Raw genomic sequence first — 27,501 nt, forward strand, 5'->3', positions numbered from 1 at the left:
ATGCTGAACAGATGCTAGTATTGTCAGGGGCCGCCAATGAACAGCCATGTTTTCACAGCTCAGTAGGAATGAATATTTTCAGTGAGTTATCTTACATTACCCCTTCCTCTGCTCAGTTTAACCCTGACTACTTGTGCCCCAGTGCCAGTTGGTGTGTGGACATGTTAAAATGTTTTTATTTCCTCAGTAGTAGCAGCTGTTAATAGTACATGTAGGTACTTAATACTGACTGAAGAACATTTACACCAGTTTTTCTGGTACTGTATGGATTGCTAAATTGTTTGAAGCTGCAGTAGGGAGTTCTGAGGAAACTGTGGACTTAGTCCAAAAGTTTGAAATAGCACACCTTGCAGATCCCTCCCTCCACAGTTCCTCACCACAGTGGAGTTTGCAATGAACACACATTACACAAGCATGAGTGACACTGCTAAGACATTCCTCCTGGCTCTTGGATTGGTTGTTTCTGACCGGGATCTGTGTATTTCTGCAAATGGCAGTAGGACCACTGGGAGGAGCCAGCAGAGCTTTATTTTTTCACAGATCAGGGTTCCCATATTTTACTGTCAGGACATAGAAAATTTAAAAGATGCATTTTTACAAAGGTTACCTACTGCAGCTGTTAATGCTTCCCAAGGGTCACATGACTGACTTTGATTCTTGCTGAGGCCCTTATCATTGACCAGACATAATTATTCTAAAAATACATTTGATAATAAACTCTAAATATGACTTATGTTGGCTGCTGGTAAGGATATACTGTTATACGCTGTCCACCTTAGGTTTCATAGTGTTTGGATACTTAAACAATAATTGCAATGTGCCATACTAAAAAACTTTCTTGCTGTAAATAATTATTTTTCAGAAACACCATTGACAAATTTCTACATACACTGTTAGTCTATCTTTTTAGCAGGAGGGTGCTAAAAGTTTTTGGATCAAAAGAAAAAATTGGTGAGAAGCTATGAAGACCTTTATGTTTATGTCTAAAAGTATAAAAAAATATGTTGTTTTTTTTCATCATATTACTCTTTGAACAGATCTTACTCTTTGAGTTATTGTACTTTTTTTTATTTCTTTTGAATCATTATTTTCATTTCTTTGTTTTATTTGTTCTTGTTTGCACAACCTTATTGTGTTATATAGACATGTTAGAAATTAAGTAAAATACCTACCTAAATAATAAATGTTTTTCATCATGGTAAAGACATAAAGTCATATACAGGTCCTTCTCAAAATAGTAGCATATTGTGATGAAGTTCATTATTTTCCTTAACATAATGATGAAAATTTAACATTCATATATTTTAGATACATTGTACACTAACTGAAATATTTCAGGTCTTTTATTGTCTTAATAAGGATGATTGTGGCATACAGCTCATGAAAACCCGAAATTCCTATCTCACAAAATTAGCATATCATTAAAAGGGTCTCTAAACGAGCTATGAACCTAATCATCTGAATCAACGAGTTAACTCTAAACACCTGCAAAAGATTCCTGAGGCCTTTAAAACTCCCAGCCTGGTTCATCACTCAAAACCCCAATCATGGGTAAGACTGCCGACCTGACTGCTGTCCAGAAGGCCACTATTGACACCCTCAAGCAAGAGGGTAAGACACAGAAAGAAATTTCTGAATGAATAGGCTGTTCCCAGAGTGCTGTATCAAGGCACCTCAGTGGGAAGTCTGTGGGAAGGAAAAAGTGTGGCAGAAAACGCTGCACAACGAGAAGAGGTGACCGGACACTGAGGAAGATTGTGGAGAAGGGCCGATTCCAGACCTTGGGGGAACTGCGGAAGCAGTGGACTGAGTCTGGAGTAGAAACATCCAGAGCCACCATGCACAGGCGTGTGCAGAAAATGGGCTACAGGTGCCGCATTCCCCAGGTCAAGCCACTTTTGAACTAGAAACAGTGGCAGAAGCGCCTGACCTGGGCTACAGAGAAGCAGCACTGGACTGTTGCTCAGTGGTCCAAAGTACTTTTTTCGGATGAAAGCAAATTCTGCATGTCATTCGGAAATCAAGGTGCCAGAGTCTGGAGGAAGACTGGGGAGAAGGAAATGCCAAAATGCCAGAAGTCCAGTGTCAAGTACCCACAGTCAGTGATGGTCTGGGGTGCCGTGTCAGCTGCTGGTGTTGGTCCATTGTGTTTTATCAAGGGCAGGGTCAATGCAGCTAGCTATCAGGAGATTTTGGAGCACTTCATGCTTCCATCTGCTGAAAAGCTTTATGGAGATGAATATTTAATTTTTCAGCACATCCTGGCACCTGCTCACAGTGCCAAAACCACTGGTAAACGGTTTACTGACCATGGTATCACTGTGCTCAATTGGCCTGCCAACTCTCCTGACCTGAACCCCATAGAGAATCTGTGGGATATTGTGAAGAGAGCGTTGAGAGACTCAAGACCCAACACTCTGGATGAGCTAAAGGCCGCTATCAAAGCATCCTGGGCCTCCATAAGACCTCAGCAGTGCCACAGGCTGATTGCCTCCATGCCACGCCGCATTGAAGCAGTCATTTCTGCAAAAGGATTCCCGACCAAGTATTGAGTGCATAACTGTACATGATTATTTGAAGGTTGACGTTTTTTGTATTAAAAACACTTTTCTTTTATTGGTCGGATGAAATATGCTAATTTTGTGAGATAGGAATTTTGGGTTTTCATGAGCTGTATGCCACAATCATCCGTATTAAGACAATAAAAGACCTGAAATATTTCAGTTAGTGTGCAATGAATCTAAAATATATGAATGTTAAATTTTCATCATTACATTATGGAAAATAATGAACTTTATCACAATATGCTAATATTTTGAGAAGGACCTGTATTGGGGTTAGATATTGACTAGTTATACCCTCTTAACTGAACCCTACTTAAAGGAAATCTGAAGTACCCCTCCAAAGAAAATGCGTGCAACACCAGCAAAACTTTGTATGCTAAATATAACAGTGTTCTTACAAAATATCATGATTTTCCATTAAAATTAAATATTAGCAGGATTCAACCATTTTTGGAAGTTTTTGAAGAAGGTTTTCAAGCACATTGCTGTCCGTATTTTATTATTTAGTCTAATAACTTGTATGTGATTTATGGTATCAAAATTATGTTTGTGACATTAATTACAAAATGGAGAGAAATTAAATGCAAACTCCAACAAAATTACCGTATTTTCCGCACTATAAGGCGCACCCGATTATAAGGCGCACCTTCAATGAATGGCCTATTTTAGAACTTTTTTCATATATAGGGCGCACCGGATTATAAGGCGCATAGAATAGAAGCTACTGCAGTCAAACGTTTGACTGGGGTTGCGTTATGCATCCACTAGATGGAGCTGTGCTAAAGAGAATGTCAACAAAACAGTCAGATAAGTCAGTCAGTCAAACTTTATTAATACACTACAAACCAGCGTTCTAATAACTCCATTCACTCTCATGGTAAGGTCTCCTCTACATAGAATTCTATTGAATAGAGCCAACCGCACGTTAGGAATGCATTGGAGTCTATGAAGTTGAAATCAAACGTTAGTTAAAACGTGAAAGGGAACTTTTTCCTGATTCAGTAAACACGTAAAAGAAACAGTTTGATGCACTAAATCAAACGTTAGTACTGTTAACCTTTCCAGTTTCTGTCCCCTGACCGTAGTCTGATGACACAGGGGAGACGCTTTCTCCAGGGCCGAAGTTACTAGTTTCCTCGGGGTTAACTCCCTCACTCATACGTTGCTGAGTTGAGCATGAAGAAACAGCATCAAAACACTGAGTTGTTGACGAGATTCGGGGTTCTTTTTAATGACTTTGCAGCACGTAAAAACACAGGGCTTACAGACTCATACACCGCTGCTCCGGTCGCCGTCTCTACCCACCCCACACACACAATAATACCGACGTCACTCCTTCACTCTTGATTCTCAGCTACGGCAGCACACAGCGCCACCTCTGTCCGGAGGAGTAATGTCAACATCTTCCATACACACACACGAAACATACACCCCACACACTGAGCTTCTAATCACATATAGTTCAGGCAATTCCTGCAACAGTACATTCAAACGTTATACACACACAAGTGGTGTTGGACTAGGAGTAAGCACAGTACAGGTGTTTACCGCTATTACTTCGGCGACACCCCTGACTACGGTAGCCGTAATGCTGCAAGCGGTGCGGCTTTGTAGTTTACCAGTCGTACTGAAACATTTTGACAGAGCGCCGTGTACAACCAGTATGGATCAACCAATTAACCAATTGATCCATATATAAGGCGCTCCGGATTACAAGGCACACTGTCATTTTTTGAAAATATTTAAGGTTTTTAAGTGCGCCTTATAGTGCGGAAAATACGGTACATAGGTATTACCATATATTTCAAGTACTAATTGCAACTTTCTACAATTATCTGTGAGTCATCAGTATGTGGAGATATTACATCCCCATTCACTGATGGAAATTTTCAATGCTTGGAAAGGGTGTAGAAATGTGTCTACAAGAAAATCATACAATTATCACATGGTATTTAATGTGGTTGCTATTTATCTCCTTACAAGTAATTGTCAGACTGGAGTTCATTGCTTTATTTGAATTATAATTTTCTCATAAATACTTTCTGACACAAAATTGCATAGAGTTCTGAATTCATTTTAATATTAGAGATAAGAAAGAACGATGGAGAACATCGCATTATGAGTCAGCAGAGGCTCATTTATTTGATACTGCATTTAAACTACTGCTCCATACACTTCCCAATCATTTTGGCTATCGATTTGACTCAAAGCTCAGTGATATTGATTGCTTTTAGTCGTAGCTAAATATCTAGGTCCTTCAGTTTTTTATTAAGGTGTTACATTCTACTCTTTGCTGAGATGTATTAAAATAAATTTTTGTAGACAGCCTTGTTTTGGCATAACACCCACTGCAGATTTATTTTCTTTTTCCTTTTAAACCACAGTGAAGTGTCTTCGCTCAAAGAAAGTTTAATATCAGTTTTCAATTTATGCTCTAATTTATTAATGTAAATAAGATATCCAAACCAACCTGGACTCTGTGAGCAAGTGATGAATAATTTATTTGTATAGCCTTTTACAATAACCACTAGGTAACCCAAAGTGCTTTACATTGAGTAAAATAACATAATATAATGTTACAATATAACATCATTTCATTCATTTTTAACTTTTAACTATTGCAATTCTCTTTTTTTCTTGCCATTTTTACATTTTCAATTTTTGTCATTGTCCAATTTATTCTCTATCCTGATTTCTGCTGTTACAATAAACCTTCTCAATTCAATTTATTTAGTTGGTGTTTAAAACAAAAACTCCCCTAAATGGTGAGTTCTTTAATCATTCTTGTACAAATACCTCTGGTTATGTTTGTGTTCCGCTGGGTGCAAATGTTTGTACAAAGCTTGGGAATAGCCTTGCTCCAAATGAAACAAGCTTTTAATCAATACACATTTCACTACCCTAAACTGCTTGTTCTCTCTGAATTTACTGGAGTGATAACTTGGTTTGTGACCTTTTCCTCTGCAGCACCTCCAACTGTCCGCATCATTCACTCTGGGCACGCCTGTAATGTTGAAGAGGAGAGGCACACGGAGAGAGTGTACACCATCAGAGAAGGAGAGACCCTGGAGCTTACCTGTCTGGTGACAGGCCATCCTCGGCCACAGGTAAAGGAAGTGATTTCATAAACCCCGCCGTCTAAAAGCACTGACAAAAATAGCTACACCAACATATCATGAGATGGTAATTGGGCCTCCGTCTGTTTTCATTTTTTAATTCTGTACAGGCATCAGAGTGGCACACTAAACCAGCTTAAAAAGTTTAATCCTTTAATTATTGATGGTTTAGCTTGCACTGTGCACCTGCATGTTGATAATAAAAGCCTAATGAGAAAGCAGGAAGCAAAACAGCAGAAACATCTGCCAAAACAAAGCATAACGAGTAAAAAACAGGCCGCGGTAAAAAGTCTCTGGGTCATGTAAATCCACATGGGTGCTCAGCATCAGATAAAAGCTTTTCTCACATTCGTATTTACATATGTGATATGAACTAATTAAAAAAAAAAAAAAAAAACTTGGGCTTTGTATTTGTTCTTGTTTTCCACTTCTTGCTTTCATCACTATCACATCAGGCACGAGTGGAAAAAATAATTCTGTCTTCTTGTTAGGAGTTTGATCCCTGTAGGCACTGATTTGCCCAAAGTTATCAAACCCTCACTTTTTTTCTCTAGTACTAATCTTCTTCTGCTTACCTTTCAAACAATAAGGTCATGTTTTTTTCTCCAATTTCATAAAATGCTCCTTCATGCTCAGACCATATCAAGCTCATTTGCATTAAAAAATATGACTGAACCTTCTGATCAATGGACAGGGCTGTTAGTTTATGTGCCTGCCCTTTGAACGTCAAAGCAAAAGAGGGTATTGATATTTATTTTCCAATTGATGAGGTGAATTAGCAGGTTTCAGACACATAGTATCCTTTTTTTGACAGATGCGGCACAACTTTGCTATCATCGTCTCAATCTTTTCACTTAATTAGGATTTTTCAGAAACTGAACCGAGCAAGAAGGGAAAGGGTGGGAGGAGAGGAGAGCGGGAGATCAAACGCCCTGCAGGGCTCTGGTTGGGGAGGTAGCATCTTCTTTGAAACTGAGTCTTTATGATACTCGCGCAGATCCCCTGGCACAGAGGGTCTCTGCTGTGTCTCTGCAGGCTTTGGGACGTGTCTGATTTTTCTTCCCCTCTGGCAGTGGCAAGAGACCTGTGTCTGCACACAACCATCCTGAGTCTCTAAGGAAGTTGCAGAGGTTACTTTTGGAGGCAGGTGAAAGGGGGGTTGCTTTTGCTATAAATTACAGAAATGGAACACATGACCTTGTTGGCTATAGATGTACAAGATTTTCAAGCAAATAAAGGTTATCTTTTCATTAATCCTTAATTGAGATCTCTCTTTACTTATAAGTTCAACATTTTAATTATCGGAAGTTTCTTATCTTTCACAGGGCATGTATGGGGCAAATGTAATCAGCTCTGTTAAATGTTGTGGAGCATTGTCAGCTGTGCTTAAACCACAATTTGTGTTGTTGCAACACTAGATTTAGCTTTGTCATTTCAATATTGTTTTAATCATTCACAGCAAAACCCAGAACAAGCTGTTCAACAGGTTCCCTCTTTTATCACTGGAACTAGCTTACAGGAGTTCAGGAAGAGTAACCACTAATATCTAATGATATTTGGAGAAGTACATGTAAACATGGAAGACAGAGATAACGAGCTCTACTTACAGCACTTTCCTCATTTACTGGCAGACTTGTTAAAGATGTGTAAAAAATAACTTACAATAAAGTCATATTGTATTGTTGTAGTGTAATAACACCCCAAAAAATTCTGCAGTTTTGTACCTGTGACCTTTGGAGATTTATTGCCTCCCTTAGCATCCTCCTCACTGTGCTTGGTGGCAAGTTAAACTCTTGACCTCATCCACTGTGATTTATTGCATTTGTTTATTGCTCCGATTGTAAATATTGACAGGTTTAGGCAAAATTAACACATATCTGTCTTTATTAAAAAGTTTTTTTTTTTCTTGTCTTTACTGATTTTAAAAGTAGCTCAAATAAATTAGCCTCCATGCCATGATAATGCTGAGCAGAGCAGGAATGCTATTTGTCTAAAGACAATATTTACAGTTTCATAGCAGTTAAGATATACAACTGAATTAAAACCAGGTTTAACTCAGAGGTGTGGTTTAACCCACAGATCATTTAAAAACTGAAGCTTGAGCAATGTGTCTTACAGGAAGAATAAGTACATACACACAGCAGTTCCTGCTGTAATGTGTCCTGGGCAGTTTTCATCACTTTAATCGTATCTCAGAACATAAATGCTGAAAAAATATTCTAACCTTACTAGTTAAAATTACTATAAAAATGAGTGTTCTTCTCTTCGTCTCCATAGATGCTGAAAGTGGAAGTCCGCATTTCCTTTGATTCAATATTTCCACAAATGTTGACTGATTTTAAAGATACATTCGAGTGCCAACTCTGTGAAACAGTGTGACATTAAGCATTGGTGGCTGAGTTTAAATCTTGTATTTGTAAACAAATTGGACAAAAGGGTAAATTTCTAACTTTTTGTCTGATTTGGCTCTGATTCTTGCAGTGGAAATGCATGGGAGAGAAAAACCTCTTCAGAAAACTGCTATTTCTCCCGAAAAGGTTCCTGCAGTCGAAATACACCATAATAAAGAGCGCCTAGATACTGTGATTAACTTTAAAACTAGTCAGTCAGTCAGTCATTTTCTGCCGCTTATTCCATAGTGGGTCGCAGGGGAGCTGGTGCCTATCTCCAGCAGTCTATGGGTGAGAGGCAGGGTACACCCTGGACAGGTCGCCAGTCCATCGCAGGGCAACACACAAACAACCATGCACGCACTCATTCATACACCTAAGGGCAATTTAGAGTTACCAATTAACCTAACAGGCATGTCTTTGGACTGTGGGAGGAAGCCGGAGTACCCGGTGAGAACCCACGCATGCATGGGGAGAACATGCAAACTCCATGTAGAAAGACTCCAGGCTGGGAATCGAACCCAGGACACTTTAAAAAGTATAAATTACAAAAATGCTTCAGTTGCATTCACTTCATATATCATTTTCAGAGGTGCTAATAATTGTGGGACTGGTGTCTTTTTGTGAGATTATGCTGCAGTACAAAGAAAAGAAAACAAATATTCGTTGTTGTCCTATAAAGAGCATCAATGTTGTGACTTATTGCTCAGATGAGCACCCAGATAAGAGTCCACCATCTCAACATCATTTCACTGGATGTTCACCACTATCAGTGTGCTGGATCTGAGCCTGCAGAAATCTATCCCCAGATGCTTTGTTTTCTCTAAGATAATCAGGAGGTGGCTCCACTGGCACCAGTCCACAAAGTCCTCTGTCCACTGTCTGTACCTGTGACCAGTCATCAGAGAAGTTTTGTAGATCAACCTGGGGAATTGATGGAGAAGTCTGCAGTGTAGAAAGCAAACAGGAATGGTGCAAGTGCAGTTCCCTGTGGGGCCCCCCTACTGCAGACCAGTCTGTCAGAGACACAAATCTGTGTCCTCACATACTGAGGGCAGCAAATGAGGTAGTCCAGTATTCACCGGGACAGCTGGTGGTCCACTTCTGACAGCTCTAGCTTGTTCCTCAGAAGTCCAGGCTGGATGGTATTAAAAGCACTGGAAATCAAGGAAAATGATCCTCACAGCTCTTGCAGAGCTCGGTGCAGGATGAAAATGATGGCATCATCCATCCCAACGCAAGGCTTATAGGCGAACTGCAGTGCATCTAACTAAGAGAGCTCAGAGGTATGAAATTCTGTGAAGATGAACACGCAGGCTTTGAATGTAAGGGGGGTTACAGCAGGGGAGACTTGGCCGAAGGGGGTTGGCATATCAAACCTGTTGAAAAACTGGTTCAAGTCCTTCACCCACCCTAAATCTCACAGCCTGGGAGTTTAGTTTGTGACCTGAAATTGTCCTCAGTTCTCTTCCAAACCCCACTGATGTTGTTCTGCTGCAGCTGGTCCTCCATCTACTTTCTGTAGATGTTGTTTTCCATCCTGATCTTTCTTCTTAGTTCCTTCTGCACAGCTCTCAGCTCCTCCTTGTTTCCTTATCGATAGGCTCTCTTCTTCTCCATGAGGAGAGCTTTTATTACTGGGTTGATCTTGGGCTTATTAGTGAAGAAGCACTGTACCTTCATGAGGGGCACAGAACTGTCCACACAGATGTTAATGTAAGGCAGTCTGTGAATCTGTTAATGTCCTCCTTATGATGAGGCTCTTCCCACACAGTGGAGCTGAAACAGTCGCTCAGAGTTTCTTACGTTTCCTCAGACCATCTCTTCACTGTGGGTGTCCCAGCTGGCTCTCTTTGCAAATGGTTTATACACAGGCTGGAGATGAACTAGGTTGTGATCTAAGCCTACCCCTAGGGGAGGGATAGGTGATGTGTTGTATGCCTCCTTGGTGTTGGCATTCAATAAGTCCAGCGTTTTATTGTCTCTGGTGTGGCAGGGTACATACTGGATGAAGCTGGGGAGAGTGGAGGACAGGGGGGACGTGATTAAATTCCCCAGTTATTTTGAAAAGGGCTTAGGGATGCTGTGTTTGCAGTCTGCTGGTGACTGTGTGGATGACGGGGGGTGGTTAATGTTATTAATGGTGGGAAAACCTGTTATTGCTCCTTTATTGCGATAACGTGTATAAACTCCTGTGGCTCAGGTCAACAGCTAATATCTCAATGTTGTTACTCACTTTGATTGTTAAATGCCCAGAGTTGCGCCATATATTATTCACAAACACAGCCAGACCCCCTACTGTCTTCTCACCGCTCTCCTTGATTTGGCCAGCCTGAATTAAATTAAAACCGTCCATGTTTATGTGTGTGGCTGGAGTTGGCATGGCCATATACATATGCAGTAGCCAAAAAGAAAAAAAAAATAGATTATATTATTATATATTATATTTGTTGAAATATATATTAAAACTAAATTCTCATTACTTTTTCTTAAAGGACTTCGATGAAGTAAGGAGGGGAGCAGCACCTGCCTGACCTTTTAACTCCCAAGCAACAAGGGGGACCTACATAAGAAATTAGTATTGGTCAGCCAGCTTGAAACTTACATTTTGCAATCCAGCTGCTTTACTTGCTGATAAAGAAGTCTTTCTTACAGGTAGACATGCTGCCTGTGTAAATACAGCTGTATTCAATCCACCCTGTTATCTAGGGGATAAAAAGCAAAAGCAGTGGTCCAATTGTTTCATGCTGGTCAGCTTCTTCATCTACATACACACAAGCTTCAACTCCTAGCACTCAGCATTCCTAGCATCCTCATTTGGTCTTTTGGCTGGCTGTCTTTTCAGCAGTTAGCCATGGAGGTTCTCTTCCATAACAGTTCAGCTGTTACCTTCAGATGTCATCAAAGGTTGTTCTAATTTCAATTACAAAACTAAATATGTCCACGTATCATAGTGCATGGAGCCAATATAATCAGATTTTTCTGCAGCTAGAGTGGCTGCTATGTACATGTGTCCTGTCACATTATAACAAGCCAACAGTAGAAGTTTAATCAACCCTGATAGATTATATTGACCCTGTCTATATAAAGAAAGCTGTTAAATATAATTTAAAGTTCATTTTATTTCAAACTTTTTTATATATTATTTAGCCTTTGCTAAAACAAAAACAACTCATTAAAAATGAAAATATATTTTTAAGAGCTTGCTGGGCTAGACAGAGAGCAGGTCAGATTAAGACATAATTTACAACAGTCAAAGCACACATAAACATATTATTAGAATTCATATCTTTATCAGTTCCTGCTACAAGATACTAGGTTTAAAACACATAACAATATTTTATTAAATCTTAACCCAGTATAATACTTTATGCTAGTAGGAATGGTCCTGATGCCACACATTATGTAGATTAAAAGATGTGGCTTATATTTGCTTTCTGGGTTGCAAAGGGCAAACAACTATGCAGTTCTTACTTTATCTCTGTGTAATACTTCACCCCTATCAATATCCACGCATCCTAAATTACACAGGAACCCCATAGGACTGCCCACTGTTGGGAGTCTCTGGATTATCTCCAACCAGGCAGTAGCCTCTTCACAAGGGGCTTTAATGTCAGCTCTGAGCCCATCCGCCCACCAACCCAATTTGGAGGAAAAACACAAGCTTTCTAATAATAAAGCCTTACATTCACACAAACCTTACACACACACACACACACACACACACATACACACACAAATGGTTACAACACTTGTCTGTCTTCCCATTTCATTATCTGAAAACCGATTAAGGTGCTTTTTGCTGCTTTCTTGTGGGCTTGGCATTTCAAGGTGTGAGAACAGGTGCTGCCAGACAGATGGGGATTGTTGATGTGTGGCGAAAACACCAGCCAATTATTTTGAATTGTTACAGATGTGTAATATAGATTTCAGTGGGAAAATGTCTGTAAAAAAAAAAAAATTATGTGGCATCTCTCCATACAATGATGCCTCCTTGAGTCTGTTGTTCTTTCCATTTCCTTAATGACTGTCTCTTAAGAAAGAATTCTGACAGTAAATGAGTAGTCAATAGCATATATACAGGGGTTGGACAATGAAACTGAAACACCTGGTTTTAGACCACAATAATTTATTAGTATGATGTAGGGCCTCCTTTTGCAGCCAATACAGTGTCAATTCGTCTTGGGAATGACATATACAAGTCCTGCACAGTGGTCAGAGAGATTCTAAGCCATTCTTCTTGCAGGATAGTGGCCAGGTCACTACATGATACTGGTGGAGGAAAACGTTTCCTGACTCGCTCCTCCAAAACACCCCAAAGTGGCTCAATAATATTTAGATCTGGTGACTGTGCCGGCCATGGGAGATGTTCAACTTCACTTTCATGTGCATCAAACCAATCTTTCACCAGTCTTGCTGTGTGTATTGGTGCATTGTCATCCTGATACACGGCACCGCCTTCAGGATATAAGGTTTGAACCATTGGATGCACATGGTCCTCAAGAATGGTTCGGTAGTCCTTGGCAGTGACGCGCCCATCTAGCACAAGTATTGGGCCAAGGGAATGCCATGATATGGCAGCCCAAACCATCACTGATCCACCCCCATGCATCACTCTGGGTATGCAACAGTCTGGGTTTTACGCTTCTTTGGGGCTTCTCCGCACCGTAACTCTCCCGGATGTGGGGAAAACAGTAAAGGTGGACTCATCAGAGAACAATACATGTTTTACATTGTCCACAGCCCAAGATTTGCACTCCTTGCATCATTGAAACCGCATTTGGCATTGGCATGAGTGACCAAAGGTTTGGCTATAGCAGCCCAGCCGTGTGTATTGACCCTGTGGAGCTCCCGACGGACATTTCTGGTGGAAACAGGAGAGTTGAGGTGCACATTTAATTCTGCCGTGATTTGGGCAGCCGTGGTTTTATGCTTTTTGGATGCAATCCGGGTTAGCACCCGAACATCCCTTTCAGACAGCTTCCTCTTGCGTCCACAGTTAATCCTGTTGGATGTGGTTCGTCCTTCTTGGTGGTATGCTGACATTACCCTGGATACCGTGGCTCTTGATACATCACAAAGACTTGCTGTCTTGGTCACAGATGCACCAGCAAGACATGCACCAACAATTTGTCCTCTTTTAAACTCTGGTATGTCACCCATAATGTTGTGTACATTTCAATATTTTGAGCAAAACTGTGTTCTTACCCTGTTAATTGAACCTTCACACTCTGCTCTTACTGGTGCAATGTGCAATCAATGAAGACTGACTACCAGGCTGGTCCAATTTAGCCATGAAACCTCCCACACTAAAATGAGAGGTGTTTCAGTTTCATTGTCCAACCCCTGTATATATATTTATATATACAGTACAGACCAAATGTTTGGACACACCTTCTCATTCAAAGAGTTTTCTTTATTTTCATGACTATGAATATTGTAGCTTCACACTGAAGGCATCAAAACTATGAATTAACACATGTGGAATTATATACTGAACAAAAAAAGTGTGGAACAACTGAAAATATGTCTTATATTCTAGGTTCTTCAAAGTAGCCTCCTTTTGCTTTGATTACTGCTCCGCACACTCTTGGCATTCTGTTAATGAGCTTCAAGAGGTAGTCACCTTAAATGGTTTTCACTTCACAGGTGTGCCCGGTCAGATTTAATAAGTGGGATTTCAAGCCTTATAAATGGGGTTGGGACCATCAGTTGTGTTGTGCAGGAGGTGGATACAGTACACAGCTGATAGTCCTACTGAATAGACTGTTAGAATTTGTATTATGGCAAGAAAAAAGCAGCTAACTAAAGAAAAACAAGTGGCCATCATTACTTTAAGAAATGAAGGTCAGTCAGTCCGAACAATTGGGAAAACTTTGAAAGTGTCCCCAAGTGTAGTCGCAAAAACCATCAAGCGCTACGAAGAAACTGGCTCACATGAGGACCGCCCCAGGAAAGAAAGACCAAGAGTCACCTCTCCTGCGGACGATAAGTTAATCCGAGTCACCAGCCTCAGAAATTTCAGGTTAACAGCAGCTCAGATTAGAGAACAGGTCAATGCCCCACAGAATTCTAGCAGCAGACAAATCTCTAGAACAACTGTTAAGAGGAGACTGTGTGAATCAGGCCTTCATGGTAAAATAGCTGCTAGGAAATGCCTGCTGAGAACAGGCAACAAGCGTAAGAGTCCTGTTGGGCTAAAGAACACAAGGAATGGACATTAGACCAGTGGAAATATGTGTTTTAGTCTGATGAGTCCAAGTTTGAGATCTTGGACTCATCATGACATCTTTGTGCAGTGCAGAAGAGGTGAACGGTTGGACTCTACATGCCTGGTTCCCACGGTGAATCATGGAGGAGGAGGTGTGATGGTGTGGGGTGCTTTGCTGGTGACACTGTTGGGGATTTATTCAAAATTGAAGGCATATTGAACCAGCATGGCTACCACAGCATCTTACAGCGGCATGATATTCCTTCCGGTTTGTGTTTAGTTGGACCATCATTTATTTTTCAACAGGACAATGACCCCAAACACACCTCCAGGGTGTGTAAGGGCTATTTGACCAAGAAGGAGAGTGATGGGGTGCTGCGCCAGATGACCTGGCCTCCACGGTCACTGGACCTGAACCCAATCGAGATGGTTTGGGGTGAGCTGGACCGCAGAGTGAAGGCAAAAGGGCCAACAAGTGCTAAGCATCTCTGGGAGCTCCTTCAAGACTGTTGGAAAACCATTTCAGGTGACTTGCCTCTTGAAGCTCATCAACAGAATGCCAAGAGTGTGCGGAGCAGTAATCAAAGCAAAAGGTGGCTACTTTGAAGAACCTAGAATATAAGACATATTTGCAGTTGTTTCACACTTTTTTGTTCAGTACATAATTCCACATGTGTTAATTAATAGTTTTGATGCCTTCAGTGTGAAGCTACAATATTCATAGTCATGAAAATAAAGACAACTCTTTGAATGAGAACGTGTGTCCAAACCTTTGGTCTGTACTGTATTTATATATATATATATATATATATATATACATATGTATCATGGCATTCCCTTGGCCCAATACTTGTGCTAGATGGGCGCCTCACTGCCAAGGACTACAAAACCATTCTTGAGGACCATGTGCATCCAATGTTTCAATCATTGTATCCTGAAGGCGGAGCCATGTATCAGGATGACAATGCACCAATACACGTAGCAAGACTGGTGAAAGATTGGTCTGATGCAGAGATGAGGGGTTTGAGGAGGAAGCACTGCCGGACCCTGTTACTGAGGGGTTTAAGGAACATTTTGTCCTCGTTCTGGCCTCTGAACCCAGAGATGAGGGGTTCGAGGGGGAAGCGCCGTCGAACCCTGTTCATGAGGGGTTCAAGGAACAGTTTGTCCTCGTTCTGGCTTTTGAACCCAGAGACGAGGGTTCGCCAGTCTCTGCTTCAGCCTCTGAGGGTTCGCCAGGCTCTGCTGCAGCCTATAAGGGCTCGCCAGGCTCTGCTTCACCCTCTGAGGGTTTGCCAGGCTCCACGCCTCCGGAGTTCCACAGAGTTTCTGGGGGGTCCTCTACTCTGCTTGGTCGCCCGCCGGAAATCTGTGCCTGCTGGGGATGACCTCCTGGTCGCCCGCCAGAACTTTGTTTTTGTTTGTTGTTTTGTTCCTGCCTCCTGCTGTGAGTGAGTTTCTGTTATTAAACCTTTTGCACTTACCATCACGCTGACTGCTCGTCTGCATTCTGGGGTCCTATATCTCGCAAACCATAACAGTATGCTGGTGTTTTGAAAAAGAAAAACACCTATTAATGTTAGTCTTAACGTCTTAACGTGAGTAAATGAAGATTTTTTGAATCAAATTCTATTATGTCTTTTCACAACGTGTGTAGCTTTTGATGCGCTCTGGTTGTTTAAGCTTAATGTATTCTGGAGATGAATGAGGTGAAATAAACAGTGTTCATTACTGGATGCGTTATTTTTCTGTGACATCACAATCTTGTCTTATTTATTTTTTTCATAGCAAGGATCAACTGACTGTCTGGGAATTAAATTTTAATGTTCATGAGTGCCCTCATGCGGGCAATTTATTATTAGCCGACTAAATATGACAACAGGCGCTGGTTTAAATTAACTTTGTTTTTGCCATACCATGTCCCAGGTGAGTAAACTATGGCCGGCTGGTTTATCTGGTTATCAAGTTGTACATACTACAATGTTAAAGGCATAGGAAGGTATTTGGGAGCGTTATTTTCTTATGGTACCATGTCTTTATGTCCTTGAAACGACATGTTGATACACAATGGTGTGATAAGTGGGCGGGTTAGTGGATAGTATAAGGAACCAGAGCTGTGAAAAAACTGGGCGTGTAGTGAGTTCCACAGAAAAAGAGTAATAACTAACTAAACCTATGAAGTAAACATAAACCAGTTGAGAAAAAAGACGAGAAGCCAAACTTAACAGAATGCTGAGAACAATGTTTTTCAAGAAAATGTAATTTTAACTAAAATATGAAACACCTCAAGGTCCAAATGACAGACAGAAAGCTAAAAAACCAACCTGACTGAATGGTGCAAAGTAAATAAATAACACTAATCCATTACCTGTGGAAATTTTTGTTTTACTGTTTCACCTTCTATGACTCTGCATTAGAAAACCAAATGTGGACAGCTTTGTCATTTCATGCTTTCATGGTCACTCTTCTCCAGATCTATTCATTGTCTTTGATGTTATGAACAGACATCAAAGAGTCCCTGATGATAAAGCCATCTGCCCCTGTCTCTGCATTGGCCAGTGTCCATTATGTCCACACTACTTTGTTTGAGTACCAGGCTCCAACACCACATTGCAAATTTATTTCAGTTTTTCGCCCGCCAGATTCAACTCATGGGTCATGGACCATGGGTCAGCAAGTACAAATAAGCTGACCTCAGGCCGCTTGATGCTTTACTTAATACACACCAATTGGGATATATGGTTTGATTTGATTTGATCTGGTGCATCCATCAGATGGTGCTTTCTCATTGATTGCGATAGATACCATAGTAACTTAATGAACTTCTTGCTGTTTTTTTATTAAATATTCAGTTTATTGTTTGTTCTCGTTATGCCATCAAAGCATTGACCATTTGCCTTGTTGGATTTGATCATTCCATTGTTATGAGTGGCAAGATTCCCTAATATAGACCTGGAAAGAAAATATGCACACAGTTCAGAATCTGAACTTGTTGTTGGTTCTTTTGATCACTTGATTGTCATGCTCAGCCACGCTTTTCTGCACTACCGAGAAGGCACAGACCACCATTGGTGCCTAAAAGAAAAAAAGATGGCAAGCAATTAGAAGCCAGTCCATAGTTGGAGAGAGGGAAACGTCACAGCAGGCGTTACGGGAGCTTCACCGAGGACGCGTGCTCCAGCATATGATCCCCGCATAACAACAGATACTGGGCGCATTTTAATTAGCGCTTCCCGCGGCATCCCAGCATGTGTGGTCTCAAACACTGCTGGGATTTTCAGTTGGATGCAGAGCTAGACCAGTCCTTGCTTTCCATGTAAGCAAATGTTGATCTGTCAATTTGGGCGTATCATTTAATAGGGATTTGCTGCTTTTGCTTTTCTGCCTTAGACTGTCATGTTTTTTTTGTTTTTTTTATACAATGCAAATATCTTTTTCGCAAATAGCAAGGCACCCTGTTTTTGAATTTTCATGCAATAATATATGCGAGCAATTTGCACAGGTTTATTTTTACAATAGAGCAGTTATGCATCATTGGCAGTTTGACTTATTCATATGAACGTAATTGCAGCTGCATAATATGAGCCGAGCAGCAGAAAAAGCCAAAAAGAAAAACAAATGTAGTGAGGCTTTTAGTGTCAGGAGTAGCAATTATCATAATGCTCAAATCTGCTTGCACTTCTCCGGTCAAGAGTATTTGCATTGCGCTAAGGAGACTGAAGAGGGTCAAACTGTTCTCACCAGGCACACTTCAAGACTCCCCCTGTGGGCTGAGGTGCTTAGATGTAAAAAGTCAGAGGAGTAAGGGCATGAAAATGGCCTCGGGGTGCAGGGAGAGCTTAAAGCTCATCCGATAATGTGGTCTACTGTCCCTATGAACAAACAGGGACGCTCTCTTTCCTAAGAATATAAAGCCCTGTTTGAATAAGCACTTCTTAGCGTCACTCTAACAATACACTTACTGATACAGCATTTTCCTAAAACTCAAAGCTCTTTGCACAGAAGGCAAAGGAAATGACTAAGGCTATAATCTTAGAGAATACTGAAATCTGCTGAGATCAACAAAAAAAAAAACTAGCTTGTCTTTGAGAGAATCGAGCACACTGTCTAAGAGTGACACAGAATTTCAAACCTTTCCTCCATCTAATTTATGCTCGAAACTTATTTAGGTTTAGTGCTTGTTCTGCTGAACTTGCCATGTTCCTAACGGCTTTAATAAGGCTGCAAATTCCCCCTCAGTGGTGTTTCAGCATTGATCAGTTGCTGAGTTTGGGCTTTTCCTCGAAGTGCTGTCTCTTAGTGTCTTATTTAGAGGAGTGTGCCCTTTTTACGCACAAATTTAAGGAGTACACTGGTCAGGCATAAAATTATGACTAGTACCAGCAGCTCAACTGTGATGCATTGTCTTCTTAAATCATTTAATCAACATTAATTTCAGAAGCAATATAGTAGGTCATCTGTTGTGCAAGGGCCAGCTTTTGCTCCTCATGTGCATCGATGAGCCATGACCCCGTTGCATGTTCATCACTGTTCCTCCCTTGGACCACTTTTGGCAGACACTAATCACTGCAACTATACACCCCACCCTATCACCGGTATCATTACATTGAGATAATAAATGTGATTCACTTCACCTGTCTGTGGTCATAATGAGCCTGAGCAATATATATGTCCATGTGAACACTCCATAAAGTGGCTAAGCAGAACAGACTGAATACAGCCTGAGCATGTTTTATTTTTTTTTCTCTCATGATTTAAGACAAACAATCTTTGAATGTTGGTGTACCCAATTTATTTTAACAGCTCTAAATAAAAACACTGCAAGCAAGTCAGAGAATTTGAAACTTTTGTGAAACAGCAAAGTGTGTGCCTACTTGCTCCTCATCCTATTTCTCCGAGCTTTCAAAAGGAAGGGGTGCCATTATCAAGGTTTTTAGGCAACCCATCCTTTCATTTCCTTTCTCCTATCTGATGGGAAAATAAGCAAAGTTAAAACCGTCATAACCTCAGGATGGATTGCCATGGTTAACAGCCCCCCCCCCCCCCCCCCCCCCCCCCGCCCCCCCACCCCAGCCAGTACAACACAGCAGCAATCTCTCTGATAGGACCCAATCCTCATCCCTGCATGCCACGATATTCCTGTCCCATCTGATGCTATCTTCGTAAAATAGGATGTTATCAGCATCCAAGATTATGCTATCACCATACAGTGTAGAGATATTGGATTCTAATTCAGAGCTTCCCCTGACTAGACAGAGAAATGTGAGGCTCTGCAGCTAAAGCCTTACATAGTGTGAGGGATCGAGCACAGCACTATGCTAGGTGGTTCTGGCCACCTAGGCCAGAGTTGTCACAGTACCTGCTCATGCTGTAAGCTTTAATGAGGACATGAGAAGGAGATGATTGAGAGTCAATTACCATCTTATGTAGGAGAGTAACACTATTTCACCTTTCATTACACCTCAGTGCCATGGGCTAACTGGGTCCCATCAGTTAGTGAAAGGTACTCATGTTGAGAAGGCCATGCTGAGGTAGATCTGGTGTGAAACAAAAGACAGTGGAAAAATATTAGAAGAGGATCCATAGCTGTCAACTCTGCACTTTCCACTGAGTTATTCCACTAAAAAACATTAGATTTTATCATGTCAGACAGTGTGGAAGGCAGTGTGGAAGGTTTAAGAAATAAGCTTTCCATCTTCAGACTGGAGTTGATTGTTTTTGTCATGTTGTTGGAAACTTGAATATCTTTAGACAGCAGTTGACTAGCTGTACTAGAACTGGATGGATTGGGTTTATCCATTCATAGCATAATTCACACCCTTTTTTCATGTGTACAGCTTGCAAAAATGTATTATTTTACATTAGGTGGTGCACATCCATCCATTGTCTATACCTGCTTATCCTTGCAGGGTCACAGGGAGGCTGTTGCCTATCTCCTGCAGTCATTGGACTAGAGACGGGTTACACCCTAGACAATTCACCACCATCAGGGGACAACATAGAGACACAAAGGACAACCAACCATGCACACACACTCATACCTAGAAGCAATTACCAATTAAGATAATCCACATGTTTTTGCACTATGGAAAGAAGCCAGAGTACCCACACAGAACCCACGCTTGAACCCAGGGTCTTCTTGCTGCAAGATGAAGGTGCTACCAACTGCATCACCAGGCTGTACACATTTTATGAGTGAAACCTAATCAAACCTTTGTTTTCACGCAGTAAAAGAGTTGTGAAAGTATGAATGTAAGGTCCTTGCGCTTGTTAGCAGTGAGCTGCATGTCTACATCAAATAGCATACAGCTGTCTGTGTGTGAGAGACATGAGAGATGCAGTGTAGTGCACTATGCATTAAAAATTATGCTATCTAAAGTAGAGTCCTAAATGTAGAAAGCGGAACAACCACTTTGTCTGAAAATTTAGTCTGCACATGATTAACTGGAACCACATGGAAATATGTTATGATGCGAATTATGAACTGTTGTGATTATTAATCTGGGAATATTGTTTAATATTAATATTTTAATATTTTATCAAATAATATTTCGGTCTTGTTAAGGGTTGTCCTGTGAATGCCAATCCAGTAAGGCGATGGTATTAGGACAAAATAGAAAGGTGTGAGACGAGCTCTGACATTATTGAACAGCAAAACTTTGCACATGTATGGAATGAATTCACACAATTTCTTAAAATACAAGAATTTAACAAAAATAAGTCAACTCAAAGTCAAACATATTTCAATCAACAAACTCTTTACTATGCTAAAACAATCCAACTAAACTACCAAGTAGAATTAAAGAATAATGAAGACTAATGGGCTATGTACAATATGAACAAGTTGGTTAAAGATGATTGAAAATCATGACCAAAAGAGTGATGCAACATTACCATGCAATGTTTATGTTTGAGAACCAAGGATTATCTTGAAGAATCTGGAAGTGAAGTTAAGTTAGTCTTGGAACTAACTTAGGCAATAATCAGCAAACGTTTAGACAACCATTCACAATGCAAGATCAGATAAAATATTATTTTAACAAAATAATGTTTTAAATAATGATCTGCTGAATACAACCAACCTTCTGGATGACCATTTCTCAATGGTGTCTAATTAGCTGCCTTTATTTATTAAAATAATGTTTAAAGAAATATTAAGGGAGTATTTTGGAAAAGAGCCAAATCTTTCTCAAGAAATGGGGCTTATTGGTGTTTACTTAGTTATCAAATTTAGTAAAATGATGTTAGGGACACATTATTTACTGGATTGAAAACTAAACCTTTCTGGGTAAATATTATTTGGCAGCAAGCACTGTCCTTACCTGTTAGCAGTTGAAGCTAACAAAGAAGCTGATGGCTTAGCACCAGAATCAAACCCACACCTTTAAAAATACTTTCAATAAAAGGGTTAAAAAGCATAAGCACGGACGGCGCGTTATGGCCAATCTTCTGTGTTTAAAATCACCCTTTAAATAAACTTTGTCTTAACTTTAAAAACACACAGACAAAGAACACAAAACTGAACATGTGTGCTGCAGATAAGTCTGCTAGCACCAAGATATCTGAGTTCAACACAAACAAAACCAAACTTCATAAAATGAAAAATGTTTAGATCATTTCAGTCTAAATCCTTCTATTTCTCTGCTCTGCCCAAACCTAACCTCGTATGAACTGTGCTGAGGAAAAGCTGTCCGGGCGACGAAGTTTGAAGAGAGCTCTGTGAACAAAGGGCTAGCTTCCAGCTAACCTCTGTAGCTGTGGCTGGAAGACGGCTCATTCTGTCCGCTGACCACACTGCACGTTAACTGCTGGAATGCGGCTACTTGTTTGTCCTCCTCTCAGGCAAGGAAAACCGCTTCACCTGGCTTGTAGAGACAGCGTCTCTGCAAGGACTTCTCTGGGACACCGTTTGCTTCTGCAGGCCTCAGAGAGTGAAAGTCAAGCCAGGCGTGTACCTTAATTCCCATTTTCATGAATGAATACTGGGTACACAAACAGTTATTCACTCATACTTAACTTGTGCATATGATCACGTGATATTATGACACTCTTTGATCCAGTTGAAGAGTTTATGTCTGTTTTCCAGCAAAGAGACATTAGCGCGCTTGTCTCTCCAGCCAGCCTCTCAGTGGAGTCCCGGGTGGCCCGGGCGGATGTAGCAACAGCTGTGCTTTTATTTGGGCAGTGGCATCACAAGAAGTCCGCAGTTATCCCGTTTCCTGGCTGTGCCGGAAGAAGGTTAATGCACTTTATTTTGAAAAGTTCCAGAAGAGTTCGTACCGGAGTTTAATGTTGAAATCCATGGCTGAGTCCCAACAGAACTTAAAAGTATTAGCCTATTTCTTTACAAAAGCTTCATTAGGAAGAAGACAATAACAAAATATAATATAAATCATGACTGCCAAAACAAAGAAACATGAAAAAAACCAAACATTTAGCAAACAAAATTACAGCTTGAGTTTATAAATCCAAAATATCAGGGAGTCTGGTAATATATACACAAGCAATGGTATTAATTCAATTGGATACTGTAATGTGAGAGTAGGTGTTTTTATAATTGTCAAAATCATTTTTTTATGATTATCTAACTAAAATGCAGCTTACAATTCAAAAATCTGGATTTATCAGTAATAATTTTGATAAGTTAAACAAGAGGTTAGTCAGTGTTAGATGTTATAGTTTGGTTTAACCACAATAATCTGTGTAACCAAATAAGTCAAGTCAAGTTTATTTATATAGCGCTTTTCAGCAATAAGGCACTCAAAGCGCTGTACATGAGGAAAAACATTACAATGATACAGAACATCAAACACAGAAAAACAAATCAAATTACATGAATCCTTGGGAATTTACTGGTAAGAGTTGGTTCTAATCCAATCTTTCTAATAAAGGTAATTAGCTCATTAAGTCCTCTGTGGTAAGGAATTCATTATGTTCTACAAGACAAATGGAGACGAAAATTCAGAACGAAAGACTCACCTTCACCGCCTCCACCTTCCAATGACCCTTCTGTGCGTCTCCCGGCCTTCCAATCAGCATCCTGTCCGCCTGATTCTCCATCCAATCACCTTCCAATGCCTTGCTTTTAAAGGACCTTCAGCAGTGTTCATCCTCGCTTGTCAGCTGTGCTCATCCCTCCTCCACCCCACCTCCACCATCTTCCTTCACATCTACTCCTGGCTTCCTCGCTCCCTAGCCACCAATCCACCACCAGTGTCGGATGAGGGGGAAGACATCTCTAAATCTAAACCTTTTAAATGTTCATCTTAGCTCATGTCTGTTATTGTCTTAATACGGATGATTTTGGCATACAGCTCATGAAAACCCAAAATTCCTATCTCACAAAATTAGCATATTTCATCCGACCAATAAAAGAAAAGTGTTTTTAATACAAAAAACGTCAACCTTCAAATAATCATGTACAGTTATGCACTCAATACTTGGTCGGGAATCCTTTTGCAGAAATGACTGCTTCAATGCGGCGTGGCATGGAGGCAATCAGCCTGTGGCACTGCTGAGGTCTTATGGAGGCCCAGGATGCTTCGATAGCGGCCTTTAGCTCATCCAGAGTGTTGGGTCTTGAGTCTCTCAACGTTCTCTTCACAACATCCCACAGATTCTCTATGGGGTTCAGGTCAGGAGAGTTGGCAGGTCAATTGAGCACAGTGATACCATGGTCAGTAAACCATTTACCAGTGGTTTTGGCACTGTGAGCAGGTGCCAGGTCGTGCTGAAAAATGAAATCTTCATCTACAAAAAGCTTTTCAGCAGATGGAAGCATGAAGTGCTCCAAAATCTCCTGATAGCTAGCTGCATTGACCCTGCCCTTGATAAAACACAGTGGACCAACACCAGCAGCTGACACGGCACCCCAGACCATCACTGACTGTGGGTACGTGACACTGGACTTCTGGCATTTCCTTCTCCCCAGTCTTCCTCCAGACTCTGGCACCTTGATTTCCGAATGACATGCAGAATTTGCTTTCATCCGAAAAAAGTACTTTGGACCACTGAGCAACAGTCCAGTGCTGCTTCTCTGTAGCCCAGGTCTGGGGAATGCGGCACCTGTAGCCCATTTCCTGCACACGCCTGTGCACGGTGGCTCTGGATGTTTCTACTCCAGACTCAGTCCACTGCTTCCGCAGGTCCCCCAAGGTCTGGAATCGGCCCTTCTCCACAATCTTCCTCAGGGTCCGGTCACCTCTTCTCGTTGTGCAGCGTTTTCTGCCACACTTTTTCCTTCCCACAGACTTCCCACTGAGGTGCCTTGATACAGCACTCTGGGAACAGCCTATTCGTTCAGAAATTTCTTTCTGTGTCTTACCCTCTTGCTTGAGGGTGTCAATAGTGGCCTTCTGGACAGCAGTCAGGTCGGCAGTCTTACCCATGATTGGGGTTTTGAGTGATGAACCAGGCTGGGAGTTTTAAAGGCCCCAGGAATCTTTTGCAGGTGTTTAGAGTTAACTCGTTGATTCAGATGATTAGGTTCATAGCTCGTTTAGAGACCCTTTTAATGATATGCTAATTTTGTGAGATAGGAATTTTGGGTTTTCATGAGCTGTATGCCAAAATCATCCGTATTAAGACAATAAAAGACCTGAAATATTTCAGTTAGTGTGCAATGAATCTAAAATATATTAATGTTAAATTTTCATCATGACATTATGGAAAATAATGAACTTTATCACAATATGCTAATATTTTGAGAAGGACCTGTAGTAACAGTCATGGGCACTCACTGAAGTCTAAGTAGAGTAGCCGGGTCACCGGTATAAATTGGTTTAGGTCCAAACTTTTTAAATAGGAATAATGTTTGGCTTTCACTGGTATGAAATAGATAAAGAACAGTTTAACAAAATGGTTAAATTTTCCTGCACATCTTAGCAGGCCACATTTGTGTAGCATTTCAAAAGAAAAATATTTTACTTTATTGGTCTAGGTACCTGTACAACATACTGTCCTCACAAATGTTTTCAACCAAGCTTGACCAGTATGATTGAAAAGAGGTTGAACAACCGACCTCATGAAGGACCTCATGTGTTTCAATTTGTAGAAAAATTAGAGCTTGATTCTGCCTCCGCCATATTTCACTGTACTTATGGTGTACTTTTGGTGATGTGCAGAGTTGTTTTTTGTGAAATATATCTTTTAGAAATGTGGCCAACCTATGCAATAAGACACTGCACTACAAGGTTTTGGGAAATTTAAGCCACATTAGGAGGAAAAAAAGCTTCTGTCCTGTAATACCACTGCATTATTACAGCCATTTGGTGAATACAGTTTTCCTGATGCCCCATTTCTCCCATATTTTCTCCAGGTCATGATGACTGTCTTTATTGTGCCATGATGTATATATTGTTGAAACTAGAAATTTACATATCTGGACTTTACCATGCTGTTTATACTTGCATAAAACTGTTTGAACAAATAAAGTGGCACCATTGGACATCTAAACATTGTGCCCAAGGATGTGAACCAGATTTGTGAAGGTCAACAATTATTTTCCTGATATCATTTCAGATTTCTTTTGATTTTAACATGGTATCACACAAGGACGAGGCGTATTTGAGGTGCTGCCTAATACTTAATCCACAGGTGTGCTTCCAATTAACTCAAATGTTGTATACATACACTACCGGTCAAAGGTTTTAGAACACCTTTCTCATTTAATGGTTTTCTTTATGTTTATGAAGTGTCAATGAAGGCATCAAAACAGTGAATGAACACATATGCAATTGTGTAGCAAACAAAAATGGATGAATTATGTAGTAAACAAACAGTGTAAAATAACAAAACTAAACTAAACATTTTTATATTTTATATTATTACAAAATAGCAACCCTCTGCTTTGATTACTGCTTTGCTCTCTTTGGCATTCTCTCCACGAGCTTCATGAGGTGGTCAGCGGAAATGGTTTTCCAAAGAGTCTTGAAAGAACTTCCTAGAGGTTCATTGAGAGATGGCCAAAGGTTAATATTTCAGTAATTACAGCAAACAGTGGCTACTTTAAGGAATCTAAAATATAAAACAGAGGTACAAGATACCTACTGGGTATGTGTGTACTGTTAGATCCCTAATCTTTATATAATGTTGTGAGAAGTTTTGTAGTTTCCTCCTTACTGATAACCTTGTACAGTGAGGGCTTTTTAATCCTTTGTAATCTTTCTCCAAACAATGAATAAACTAACTAAATTAATAACCTAACTATTAAAAGATAATAAAGTATATGTTACAACCAAAACTGGAGTAAGTTTTAAAATAAATTGTCATGGTCTCATTTGTTTTCATCTCAAAAAACTGTCATTTTAAAGATTATGCTTACACTTTTGAGATGTCTTGATCTGAAGCAAGCATTGTCGGTGAAGCATAGCAAATTATTTCTACTCACATCACAACACTGCTACAAAACGTCATCTGCTAGACACAGGACTGTGTTTGTGTACTTATCCTCTGTAACAGAAGATTTGTACTTGAAATATGTTCTGGACATTATTGATATTTGCTTTTTTTTCTCCTCAGATCCGATGGACAAAGACAGCTGGCAGCGTGTCAGATCGCTTCCAGGACTCCAGTGTGTTCAATGACACTTTGCACATTGCGAAGATCCAGAGAACACAGGGGGGTCGCTATTACTGCAAGGCGGAGAACGGCCTTGGTTCCCCAGCTATAAAGTCCATTCGAGTGGACGTCTATTGTAAGTTCTGAGATTTCCCTTGGCTAATTTTGTCAGGACCTCTGTGTTGTGTTTTGTTGTTGTGCACTGTACTTGTAATATTCACCATTTTGATTCATACATTCTTACCGTGTCTACTTAATCTAACAAATTTGTTGTTTTTTCACCTAAATTGCAAGTCATTTGTACAAAAATATTAATGCCAGATGCATTTCGTCATTTCAAGTATGCAACTTCTTTCTTGCTGTGGATTTTTTGCCCTATTTTTTGCTATTTGTTCAGGATTACAAAGACCCTTAGATGAGACAGAATAACTAAAGTGCCCACACCATGTTGGTGTGCCATTTGCCTCTTGCCTAAATTCATGCTTCTCAAAGAATGTTACACACAAAAAAGTGAGCCTTTTAGCAGTACATAACACATCAAAATTGGCAGCACATTTGGTCAACAAACCATTTTGTATCATGGCTGCTTAGTGGTGAGATTAAATGAAAAATGAAACCGTACTTGTTCAGGGGTACGACATCCAAAAAGACCCTAGTGCTCT

General features: G+C 40.4%; 1 protein-coding gene across 4 annotated transcripts in view; it reads left to right on the forward strand.

The window, feature by feature from the left end:
* The window catches only part of LOC124881945 (MAM domain-containing glycosylphosphatidylinositol anchor protein 2-like), a 309,655-nt gene that overhangs the window by 84,508 nt on the left and 197,646 nt on the right, over positions 1-27,501 (forward strand). For all 4 annotated transcript variants that reach the window (XM_047387943.1, XM_047387942.1, XM_047387944.1 and 1 more), the window contains 2 exons: positions 5,532-5,671; positions 26,801-26,975. In XM_047387943.1, the coding sequence (XP_047243899.1) occupies positions 5,532-5,671; positions 26,801-26,975 (315 nt within the window). The remainder of the gene's footprint in view (positions 1-5,531; positions 5,672-26,800; positions 26,976-27,501) is intronic.

The sequence above is a fragment of the Girardinichthys multiradiatus genome, chromosome 15 (genome assembly GCF_021462225.1).
Source record: "Girardinichthys multiradiatus isolate DD_20200921_A chromosome 15, DD_fGirMul_XY1, whole genome shotgun sequence".
Classification (NCBI taxonomy): domain Eukaryota; kingdom Metazoa; phylum Chordata; class Actinopteri; order Cyprinodontiformes; family Goodeidae; genus Girardinichthys; species Girardinichthys multiradiatus.